Here is a 13,454-nt window from a genome sequence, read left to right on the forward strand (position 1 = left end):
ATATATGAACAATGCAGGTGATAAACTTGCTGCAAACTACTTGCCGGAAAATAGGAAAGGAAATTACAAAAAAATCTGAGGCCAATCAGGAAATTCTGACTTCATATTCGGAATCAGCCCAAAAATACATTAGATTCAGCAAATACTGATCATGTAACAAAATCAATGTTGACCACTGTAATTAAATCTACTTATTTTTTTGGTTGAAATTCAATTATTTTGCTCTTTAGCGAATATATATTCTTATATTGTTGATTGAAGATAGCAATATATTTACTTGGATTTTAAAAATGCATATCAATCTCATAAAGACTACTTTCATAAATAATTTTCAGATAACTGAGCATTTCTTAAATTTATGAGTTATAATTCTTTTGAAAATAAAAAAGGCAGAATAGGGTTAATAATATTCCAGCTTTGCCCTTGACAGACTTATTTCAAATACGTTATTCAGTTTTTAAATACAGTGAAACCTCTACAAAACATACAAAACAGAACCTCCAAAAAATGGAAACCTCCTCAAAACGTACAGTTTCCCAAGTCCTGATATATTTTTATAGAAATTAATTTCTTCAAGACTGAAAACTCTGCAATACGGAAACAGAAAGGAAACATAGATTTTACTTTTAATTTTACATATTAATCTTGTCCCATAAAAGGAAATAAAAAGGTTGTACATTCCCACAATTTTCAAATTATAAATCCAATAGATGATTATTACTATATTATAGTACAGTACTGTACTGTTGTTTATCTATTTATACATCATCACATTCTTGGCTACAAACGTTTGGCATATAAGCTGTCATTAATAATATTTGATAGCCGGCGGCAGTTTATGTAAACAATCCATGTACAGTTCTGAGAATAATTTTATTCACTTCTTGAAAACCATGGGATGCAGCAGTATAGTTTTCATTTTGTCATAAAAGTAAATTGTTATAGTTTCAACGTTCTGTTTGTTATTTGTTGAGAGTTTAAATACAGTTCATACGTGCCTTTATTTTTAGTTTAATCTAGCACTTTAAAAACTGTAACTTAATTTAGTTTTAGTTACATGTGCTTTTCTTCTTTTAAAATTTTAATCGTAATTTACTACAGTTTAAAAAATAAAGATAAAATCAAGGAAGAATGGTTGAAAGGTGAAAGGAATGCTAATTGTAGATGGCAGAGTAAAAGCAAAAATGAAGAAATAAATTCAATTTTATGTAACTGGTTTACACATGCACGACCAAAAAATCTTCTATTTCAGGACCTATCCTGTAGCAACAGGCGAAAGAAAATGCAGCTAAGTTAGGAGTTACTACATTTAGCGCTTCTAATGGATGGCTAGAAAAATTTTGTGCAAAGCATTCTATTTCTTACAATCAAATTTCAGGTAAGACTAAAGACATAGATAAAGAAAGAGCTATAAACTGGAAAAATAAAATTATAGAAATAACAGCTAGTTAACAAAAAATATTGGTAATTGCGATGAAACTGGTTTATATTTTTCTAGCTTTACTGAACAAAACACTGTGTTTCAAAAATGAAAAGTGTATTGGAGGCAAACAACCCAAAGAAAAACTGCCTGTTCTGATGGTGTAGTTTTGCGGGTGGCACAATACTTAAACCATTACTATTATAACTATAGGTAGCCTCACTGTTTCAAAAATGCCGTTCAGTTACTACTGGAATGGTATGCAAATAAAAGTCTTTGATGATGTATAACATAACAGAAGAATTACTATATAATTTAAATGAAAGAATGGTTAGTGAAAATAGAAATATTCTACTGTTTTTAGATAATGCGTCATTCACCCTCATGGAAATTATTCTAACATAAAACTTGTGTTCTTCCTCCAAACACAACTAGTCTAACACCGATGGATCAGGGGGTTATTAAAAACATAAAAATTCATTATCAAAAGCACGTTCTGTAGTTACTAGTGGCCAATATGAATTCATGTTAATCCGTTCAAGAACTGATGGATAAAATTACTGTTCTGGATGTACTAAGGTACTCTTCGTCGTACAAACAATTACAAATAACTGTGTTAAAAATGTATTTAAAGAACTTTGTTTCTACATGGAAACTGATGATTATGTTCCCGATACACGTACTTTGCACAATACAACAATATTAATGCATGAAGTTTAATTTCTGTTGCAAGAAAGTGATCAAACATTGGTCCATGCTGAAGTATAAGTGAGTACTGATAGTGATTTGGTAACCGAAGAGGGATTTCAGACTGCAGATGAAATTTTTTGACTGAAACTAGCAAGATTAACAAAAGTTCAGAAGGAGAAGGACAAGATGAAGATACAGAAAACAAAATTAACAGTTTTGGAGAAATATTGGGTATGGTTGCACAGCTGGAAGAATTCACAATTCGTATAAACAGCGATGATTTGTGACAGAATATGTTAACCGCTATTATTGAAAACCAAAGTTCCAAGAGTAAATTATTGAAACAGAAAACTGAAACAGAAAAATTATTGAAACAGAAACTATTTTAGAATTAGTGTTAGATCATGTTGTGTTTTAATCTAAGTATATTTCTTCTAATTAAACACAACTTTTAAATGAAAAATTACTAACTTGTAAAATTAAAAACATCTTTTAGAGTAACTTAAAAATTTTTGAAAATAGTGGTTAATGTTCTCTATATGCAGTACTACAATTTCCAAATTATTCCAGATATTTATTCTTGTCTAACTTCATTTACATTTGTATAATTCATAGCACAGGACCTCACGATAAATTAGCTCAATTTTTAAAACCTCTGCAAGATGGAAACCTCTTCAAAACAGAATTCTTACTCGGTCCCATCAGATTCCATTTTGAGGAGGTTTTACTGTACTAATGACTAATAAATATTTTTACTTAAAATCGATCAAATAAATTAATACAAATTGAAACAATTTTGGAGATGTATTTTAGACAACACATTCAATAAACAATTTTATAAATCTGTTTCTACTGTGTTCCTAGAGGTTCTGCTGATATTTTACTACCTGATACTGAATGTAGCAATGTATAATAATATAAAATCTGTTTAATGATACTAGAAGAAAACTAATAAATGTGATATCAGATACCACCCCTTACCTGCTTGTCTGCAGGAGTCAGACTGGAAATTGTGTTTTCACAATAATTTTGTCATACCACTTTAATAATTTCAGTCATACCACATCTGTTTATCAATCAATTTGAACAAATGAGGTATCATTTTTTTAAAATAAAAGGCTTAAAACATAATTTGAAAAAGCTAATATTTATGGAGCTATTACTGATTAAAAATTAAATGGTGAATTTTCAAAGGTAAAATTTTCCAACTTAAGTATTTTTTAAATGTTACTGGGTAAATAAATACCAAATTGTTTTTTTAATATTTTAATCTATTCTAAAGACATACATTTTTATTGAAAAAACACAAAATGACACAAAGAGAGGGAAATAAAGAAAAATTGGGAATTTTTCCACATGAACTTTTTTGTTTCCTTTGATGTCCTGAATCAGTCTCTTAATTTTGACCAACACTTCCAGGAACATCCAGTCGAGGAAAAGATAAGATGAAAAAATAAAACCAAAAAATAACTAAAATAAAGATACTATGATGCCCCTTGTTTGAAGGGATCGAAAATCAGGCCAAAAGTGGAATATATATATATATATAGCCAAATATTTGTGTCAAATTTTATTTATGCATGTGTCTTACAATATATAATGTTTAAAAAACCTGAAAAACAAGATCAAGCGCTAGCAAGTGGTGCACATGGGAGACAAAAAAAGCACTGGATTTAAACAGTCTGTGCTGAACACTCACTTGTGCACGGTTGTGCATATACATAGATTGCTTACTTGCTTTAAAATTGTATAAGATAAAAATAACTTATCTCTTTGTTTTATGAAAAAAGAGAGACCTAAGTTTGTGGATTTTACTTATAAAAGGTCTATGCTAAATTTATGTGCAATAAATCCTCAATTTTTGTTCTGAATATCATTAACTGATTTAGAATTTACTTTACTTTTAATATCAGATAAGATTAATTTACAGTTTATTTTCATCTGATTTCATCTGACTTGTTTATGAACTGAAAATCAGTTTTTTATGTAAATTCCTCTGAACGTTTTAGAATAGATCTGACAAACAAGTAAATATATTATTTATGTAACATCCATTTTATTATAAAGGATATAATCGGCAAAAAGTATCAATTTTAAATGAAAATAATATTATCAATATATAATTATAAAAGTAAAACATAACTGTCTAATCAAGTACTGAATACAGATAATCATAAAATAATCTATTTATTATAAATCTATAATATCTAAGTATAATATCTATAATATCTATCTATCTTATATCTAAGTTCATATAAATTTAAAATTCCACCAAAAAAGCTGCTTCAATGCAACTACAAATGAACTGCAAAGTAACAAAATATAAATGTTTTTGTTGTGCTAACATATGATTGATCAAACAATAACATGCTGTGACCACTATCAGCAGAGAGAGAAAAGCTGCTGTACTACCATGTATATGTGCATGGTCAGCAGGTTGCAGGTTGTTACATAGACCACACGCCTGCAAGTCCTCAGCACTGAATGTGTTAAGACCCTAAAAAGATATTTTAAGTAATAAAAGAGAAAAAAGAATCAACAAAATAATTAAGATCCACGTTTGAAGGAATTCAAGAAATAATTCTTACAATTAATTAATGAAAAGCCTGTAGAGTTTGTAAATGTTTTTAATAAATATTATTCTTCTAAGGATGAATCTTTATATCAAAATTTAACAAAATGTTTAAATACACAAATAATTATATCTACAAAAGGAAACTGAACTGCTGTTAATATTTTTTCAAAACTTTTGAAATCATAGATAAATCACAAACATATAACGAAAATCTTAAAAAAAAAAAAAAGAAACTAACTGAGAGCATAAAGAATCAATACTGTTCAAAATTTCTCTAATAAAGCAGTATTCTAGATTTTATTACAAGTAAATAAACATAAGTAGCCAGTTAGAAATTTTACCTCTGCAAGTGTACCCTCACAATCAGGTATAACAAAATGAACACCACCCTGAGGCTGCTCAAGAGAAAATTCAACACCAACTCTCAACCCACGTCCTTCAGCAACCACTCCAGCAGCAGCTGCTTCAGGTGGTATTGTAATAACGAGTTCTCCATTATTATGATCAGGATCTATTTGAAGAGCTGCAGCAAGATGTGCAGGAGAAAATTGTTCCAAGGATCTCCTGTAACATATGAAAATAAAAAATGCATAATATCATTACAAAATAAAATAAAGAGACATTTATTGAAATTATTTAAGTATGTACTATTGAACATATTCAACATGATTAAGAAAACTCTGATTTAGGCTATTTAATTATTTTTACAAAACTAAACATCAAAGCAATATTGGTTTTGAAAAACGAAAGCTTTTAATTTAATTTTTTTTCAAGTGATGGTATAAATTTTTATTTCAATAATTATCTGATTTAGGTATTAATATATTCAATGTGTAAGCAAATTTTATTTTTGTTCACCAGAGGTGCAATCCTGATTTTAACACACATTAACATAGTTTTAACTTTAATATAGCATATAACTTCAGAGTAACACAATATAACAGAGTAAAACAACAGCAGTAAAAAATACTTTGAACATGATGTGCCACCTGTCACCTGCCACCTGTTAGAAGTAAGCAAGGCTTATACTGAGCATATTAGCTCTTACTAAATAAATTTCAGGCTATTAAGAAAGTTTGTTTTTATGATGTACTTGTATTTTTTTTTTTTAATTTATTGCTATCATTATTAAATGTTATTCACAAAAAATTAAAAAAGAATACAGATTTAATAAATTATATCTAGTAGTTATAATATTTATGTATACTGTCTCCAGTACTTTTTAATTTATATTCTGTACCTATATTTCAGGAGGCATAGAGAAATGGGATGGTTGCAAAAGATAATGGCAACTTTATTAACAACTTATCACAGCTCAAAGATAATAATGACAATCTCCAGATATTGAATAAAAAGTCAATTGAATTTGTAAAAATTATGGAATTAAGATAAATGTAACAAAATCTTAAATAATTGGTTATCAGTGAAGATATCAGTTAAAGAACTATATTTTATTACATAGACATTAAAAAATTGTATGCTTAGTAATACAATTTTAACCATAAGAGGTTTTCTTTTGTTCTAATCAGTGTAACTTTTTGGAGTAAGATATTTTTCATCAATTTTTATTAAAAAAAAGGAAAAAATTCTAGAAAAAAATTAAAATCAATATGATTTAAATAAATTAAAATTCTACATATAATAAAAACTTTAATAAAATTTTGTAAAAATCAACAAACTACAGTATTTTCATAGATTAAAAGTCCATTTTTTATTCAGATTACCGGAAGTCTGTATAGATAGTTATATATTAAAAATTGTAATTTTCTATTTCATCTATACATTTATATTTGTATATGAATAACCTTTACTAAAAATATAATTTATTCTATAAAAAAAAACAATTATTTGTATAAAACAAGATGAACAAGATAATAGAAATATTTTCATATAACAGCTCAACAAGGATTTTATTATGCTTCTGTTCAATGTTAAATCACTCAATTTATTTCAAATGAAATAAATATATTTTCTTTTATATTACTAAAATAAAAAAGCCTGCAGAGTTGCACAATTTTTCCTCAAGTAACAGAAACTACTAAGTTTAATAGTAGTACAAACCAATTAGGATGAAAATTAACTGGAAAATTAAAATATGTAAGAAAGGAAGTAAATAATTATGTAAAACAATTATTCTTTTCTAAATAAAATTTTGAGATACAGGACCTAGGTGATCATATCTACCTTAACCAATTCTAATCAAAATTTAAGGCATTGATGATCAAGTTTGTAAATGCAGTTCTGTAAATTTTCGTAAAAATCTGTAAGATATATAAATGATATATCTGTATGATATATAAATGTAAGATAGCAAAGTGAAAACTAAAAAAAAAAATTATGCATATATCCATAAGGATCTGTCATCTCTCTGCTCCATAAAAAAAATTTTTTTTTGCAAAAAAATTGCTGATTGATCAAAATTAAACAGAATTTAATTCAAACATTTGGATGGCACTGAATACAATGATGAATATTTCTATGGTGAGAATTATAGTAAAAACTTAAAAAAACAACAAAAAAAGAAAGAAAGGAGTTTCATAACTTTTTTTGGCTTCACCCTTAGCTGGTTAATACTTATAAGGAAAATTATTAATAATCCTTTAGCTTTATAACTTCATCAGCCAGTATACACTGGACACATTTTGCTCTTCTGAAAAAAAATAAATAATGCTCCTATATACTTTGATAAGAGATACTGAATTATGAAAAAAAATGATTCTACTCGAGTAAAATTTTGAGATAGAGGATTCATGGTGACTACATCTCACTCTCTGGGCTAATTGTAACTAAAATTAAATTGAATCAATGATCCACAAACAGAGATCATTGTGCCAAATTTATCCATTCAGTCTGGAGACAAAGTAAGAAACAGGCCAACATACATACATCCAAACTTTTTTTAGTTGCAACAGTGTTTTTTTTTTTGGTTAGAGTGGGGTCATGAAATGTCAACATCTACAGAAACCCTGACATGAAGTTTGAACAAATTAACATACATTCCCTTGTAGATCATACTGTGCAGCTATGCAGTGTAACAATACAGTCAAGGAGGTAATAATTTTTTATAATAAACAAAATTAATTTTGTATCTTTAAAATATTCATTTAATATATAATAACAATATGTGCTAATATAATTTTCATTAACACCTTCTTAATTATTCTTTGTATAAATATAATTTACTTAGTACCTTTATATATTTGTATTTCTATTAATTATTTAATAAGTTTTTTGATTAATGTGAAATTAGCTTCAATCACTTCAAATTATTTTATAATTAGCCATATACTTGTATTTTGAAATGAATTACAACCAATGTATTTTACCATTAATTATCAAAATTGGTCCAAGCAAATTGTTTTTTATTCAAGCAAACCTATCCATTCTTGAAATGATCTATGTAATACAATGTGTCCATAAAATATTAGTGGGGTTTTTTATAGTTATAGCTTCAGAACAAAGCATTGTTCAGAGATGAACTGTGCATTAAATGAAAGAGAATCCCTCCTTAGTTTATGTGTGCAAAAGCTAACGCATGCATGTTGTTTCCAGTACATCCAAACAGCACATGTGCATTAGTCATCATGTTTGCAGTGCAGAGGAAGGTTCATTGTGTGGTGTGGCATGGTATGTTAATGTTGCTACCCCTTTTTTTAGTCGGTTACAAGTGCTAGGTATGAATGCAGTCATGTGTACAATGAAGATCCCTCTTGGGATGAAAATAACATTTGGCGATGGGACAAACAACTCGAAGAAACAAGCAGCCTACTGAAGTAAACACGTCCAGAATGGCCATCAGTATCTGCTGAAACAATTGCAGTGGGAACAAGTTTCTTGCACAAAGTGAAATGATTTGATTTTGCTACAGATATTCTGGAGGTTAGATCAGGATGATCTAACCTCAAAACTGGTTCATTTTCAGTGATGAAGCAACATTTCATGTCTTGGACGAGTACATCGGCATAATGTTCATATATGGGGTATAAAACCTCCTCATGGTGTTACTGAAAATCAGCGTGACAGCGAAAAAGTGAATGTGTGGTGGGCTACTGGACAAGACAGAATTATTAACTTCTTTTTTTGTTGAGAATATCTTTCTGGATATGTTAGCAGGATATGCAGTGCCTCAAATACCAGAGAATATCATTTTCCAGTTAGACGGAACGCCCCCACATTTTGCCACAATCATGCAGGATTTTCTTAATGAAACATCTCAGCAATGGGTCGGATGAGAAGGGTGGGTTGTCTGGCCCTGGGATTTCTATTTTTTGGTACTATATAAAAACACAAGTGTATTCCGTTCAAGTTTGTAATCTGGACCATTTAAAAGAAAGGATCACTGAAGCTGTTTCTTCTATCATGCTGGATGTTCTCTGCCATGTATGGCAAACACTGAATATTGTCTTGACATCTGCTGGTCAACTAAGCAAGCACAAATTGAAATCTACTGAACAGGTAAGAAACTTAGGAGTTTTTCTCTTTCATTTAATGTGTAGTTCATCTCTACAATGCTTTGTTCTGAAGCTAAAACTATTTAAAACCCCATTATTATTTTACGGATCCACTGTATATAAAACTATATACTGATCTCAACAAAATATTTGTTTATTTACAGTTATGATGTAAAAGACAACACATGAAAAATATTTTTTACAGACATTGAAATTTTTAGCTAACTGGCATTTTACAGAGAAAATTTTATACATACTATTTGTACAAAATGTAACTAAAGTAGCAGCATCAATTCGGATCTGAATATTATTTTGTGAAATCTGTTACCATGCTAAATAATTTTGACAGTGTACAAAGGAAACGATAAGAAATGTAGTTTAGAACTAGTATTTTGATATTAAAATAGTAGTTCACAATAGAAAATAATTAGTAATTGGATCACAACTATGAAAATACTGAAAAAAAAAAATATAAATACACTGATTATTAAAACTGTAACTCAACATAAACCTTACTCTTTTGTGTCTCCTTGACAAATGTCTAAGAATGGATCAAAATACTGGAATGGAGCTTCATATACATCATTTAAACACACTCTATAGATTCGACATTGTTTTGCATTCAATTTAATGCATCTCAAATGATCTTTCAGTGGGACTAAAGTCAGTTCCACAAATCCCTGAAAAAAAAAACATTACTAGGTTTTTGAAAACAACTTTGGTTTTAAACAACACAGATTTCTTAGTAAAGAAATAAAAAAATAATATACATAATTTAATACCTATGTTTGAAAACATAAAAAATTTTAAATATATTTTCCATGTATACATATGTGATAAATAATAGCACCTACTCATGAAAATTTGTATGAGATAACAGTCACATGAATATTATATTACAAGGGTACAATAAATCCTTCTAATTTAAAAATCTACAAATTTAAACAAAACAGGTTTTCCAAAGTAAATACTACATTCAGTTTACAATAGTAGTCATTAGTATATTATTAAAGTTTAACTATCAAATTTTTCTTCTTTTTATTTATTATATAGCTACTAATCATATTTAATATTTATAAACTATAATTAATCAATATTAGTCAAAAATAAGACTTTCCATAATCAATTAACATTTAAAAAGTAAAGATAACAAGTAAATTACATGCATACAATATTTTGTATGACAGATTAAGCTGTTAGAAAAAGTCTTCAGTATCTAAGAAAAAGCATAAGTTAACAAAAATTATTACATAAAACAAATAACATTTTCTATTAACACAAAAACTACATTTCAATATAAATTCTAGGATGATTCTAAATTATCTTATTCATTTAAGTCTTGTTTATGTATATCAGAAAGAAATGTGTTCATAAATTAATGCCTTTCAAGAGCTACTGCACTCCACTCCAGCAGCCTTAATTAGTTGCATCTTTTTTTCAAACTAAATAAAAGTTGCACAAAGGCATCAGATAACAAAATCATTACACTACATATTAATGCATTTACTTAATATCAAAATACCCACAACATTTTAAATAACAATACACAGACTATTTTACAAATTGTACTGAATACAAATGATACAGTAGTTTTATGAAATACTCTAACTAAATACTCTTATAATTATTATTATTATTATAAAATAATATTGCTATCCTTCATAATATTTGGAGTTAAGTATGGTCCCTATCTTTCTCAAGATGTTCACATTTCTAAACTGGCTAAAAATGTTCAAACATACATCAGAAAAACAGAACAAAGTACGGTAAGTTTCCTGGAAATTTTTTTAATAGCTAAAAAAGCTGAAATCCTTCAAGGCTAGTCTTTCTAGTCTTTTCATCATAAAATATACTATTAAGAAAAAAAACAAACTTATTTCACTGCTTATGGCTACAAATTTCAATATATTGACTATATTCAAAATTGTAATTCTGAGTAATTAATTCAATTTTGTTAATATTTTAATATACCAGAGTAGATATGCTTAGGGTGAGGAAAACAAGAAGTCTAAATGTCAGAAAGCAGGTTAGGACAGGGGGTGATCCATGCACGGTCAAAGTCCATGCTGCATTATCAGTAATCTAAATTAGTTATCAGTTTTGTTAGCTATCAAGACCTGTTCAGATGCTAATCTGTTCTGTGTAGAAAGATTGGATTAAGGTTTGAGTTAGTTGTGGGGAGGTTGCAGATGAATTACCAAGGTACGGCAATACTTAACACATCATCTCATATGAAAATTAGCTGAATTTATGCTTAACAGAAATGTAGTCACTACAGAGAGAGACTACACCACACGTGCAGTATTATTAGTCATGTGAATAATCACTTCATGATGAGCGCTGTCAGTCATCTTCAGTGGCTGACAGAGTCAGACTTTAACAACTAATAAAGTTAATTTATGGTTTATTCCTCTCTTGACAAAACTCTATCCTTAACCTTTTTTTCCCTGTTTAGCCTCTGGGAATTACCGTTCAAGTATTACTTCACAGAATGAATATGTATGAGTTATGTATGAATATGTATGAGGATGATATGTATGAGTTTAAATGAAATGTAGTCTTTTACAGCCTCAGTTCGACATTTCCTAAGATGTGTGGTTAATTGAAACCCAACTACCAAAGAACACCGGCATCCACGACCTTCTATTCAAATCCATATAAAAGTAACTGCCTTTACTACGGCTTGGAACACGAACTCCTGACTTCCAAATCAGCTGATTTGGGAAGACGCATTCACCACTTGACCAACCAGGTGGGTTTCTATCCTTAACCTAATCTCTTTCCACAGAACTTTAATCTTTCTCCACAGAATTGATTAGCTTCTGAACAGGTTGCCATAACTACAAAACTGATTTCTAATTAACTAATTGGCATGGATTTTGACCTTGCATGGGTCACCCATGTCCACACCTGCTTTCTGACATTTTGATCTCTGGGTTTCCTGATCATAAGCATGCCTACTATGTTATATTAAAGTTTGAAAAAAAATTGAAGGTGATTAAGTAAATGCTCAGAATTACTTTAATACAATTTAACCACAAGTCAAGAGACCTTTTGGATGACTTGAAATATACCTACGAGGTATATTTATAGAATTGCATTCTATGTAATAAAAATGAATGAAATAAAACTTACAATTATACTTTTTCGTTGAAAGTTAATTCCAGTTAAGCTAACAATTTGGTGGGCTGTAAAAAAATAACACAAAATAATTAAAAGATTAATAAAAAAAAGTAATTATAAATAAAATCTATATATATTGTGCATGTAATATAAAACATCCTTAAACATAAAAAAACTTAATTAGAGCAAAGAAACACAACTAGAATGAACTCTTATAGTCAACAACAAACCCAATAATCTAGGAAGTGAGGTTTCCCAGTAAACTACTATAGTAACAATCCCAGTATTCTGATTATCAAATACTGGTTAAATAAAAAAAAATACATAAAATACAACATTACAAAAACTAATATATATATATATTTATATTTACACGTCTCATTCACAATAAGATATGAAAAGTATTTTGAAAACTTGTTCTCTTAAGCAAAACATTGAGGTTGTTTACATATGAAAACACAAAAAGAATAAAAATTATATTGAAACATTCACATAACCTGGTCAATAATACTTATACTAGCCAACCTAATTCCAAAAATATAATAATCTTAAAAACCTAGTTAATTCTAACAACATTTAAAAAAATAAACTTATAATTTATAAGGCCGTATATTGTCAGCAGTTCGTTCTTTCTTCATGTTAACATTATATACAGTATTAAAAATAAATTATACTAAATTAAATGAGGTCTTCAATTTCCAAAACTTAACTTAAACTAATAACTGTAAACTACCACATAACCTACAATTAACCATTAGCAAAACACACTCGGCATTATTCAGTCATGGCACTCTCATAACCCAAAAAGTTCATAAACACACCTCACATACTATATGAATAACGAATACTTTTATAAAAATGCTGTAAAATATAATGTGCATGTGAAAGATGAAAATTTAAAACACATGAAAAAATACGTATTTTATTATTATAAACTGCTATAATTTTACTATGGTATAAATCTTAAATTTAAATTAAAATTCATTGGTTCAGCATCGAAAAATATTGCAGATAGACATACTAACTTTTATTCCAGCTTCTCATTAGTATTGTTGTTAGTTACGTTAATAGGTATTAGACTTTTTTTTTTGTTTCACAAGTTTCTAAGTGGTACCATAAATAAATCGAATATTAGTAATCACACCAATCATGGTTCTTAATGAACTGCCTTAATAATTCTATCAACACCTAAGGA

General features: G+C 28.4%; 1 protein-coding gene across 2 annotated transcripts in view; it reads right to left on the bottom strand.

Moving 5' to 3' along the window:
• Positions 1 to 13,017, bottom strand: part of Taf2 (TATA-box binding protein associated factor 2) — an 80,248-nt gene extending 67,231 nt beyond the window's left edge. For both annotated transcript variants that reach the window (XR_012756213.1, XM_075364717.1), the window contains exons 1-4: positions 12,853 to 13,017; positions 12,272 to 12,325; positions 9,653 to 9,816; positions 5,027 to 5,249 (exon numbers count right to left, since the gene is read on the bottom strand). Coding sequence is in view for 1 of the 2 variants with exons in the window: in XM_075364717.1 (XP_075220832.1) it covers positions 5,027 to 5,249; positions 9,653 to 9,816; positions 12,272 to 12,325; positions 12,853 to 12,897 (486 nt within the window). In the remaining variant the exon portion in view is untranslated. The remainder of the gene's footprint in view (positions 1 to 5,026; positions 5,250 to 9,652; positions 9,817 to 12,271; positions 12,326 to 12,852) is intronic.
• Between the last annotated feature and the right edge of the window lie 437 nt (positions 13,018 to 13,454).

This window comes from Lycorma delicatula, chromosome 4 (genome assembly GCF_047948215.1).
Source record: "Lycorma delicatula isolate Av1 chromosome 4, ASM4794821v1, whole genome shotgun sequence".
In the NCBI taxonomy this organism is placed as follows: domain Eukaryota; kingdom Metazoa; phylum Arthropoda; class Insecta; order Hemiptera; family Fulgoridae; genus Lycorma; species Lycorma delicatula.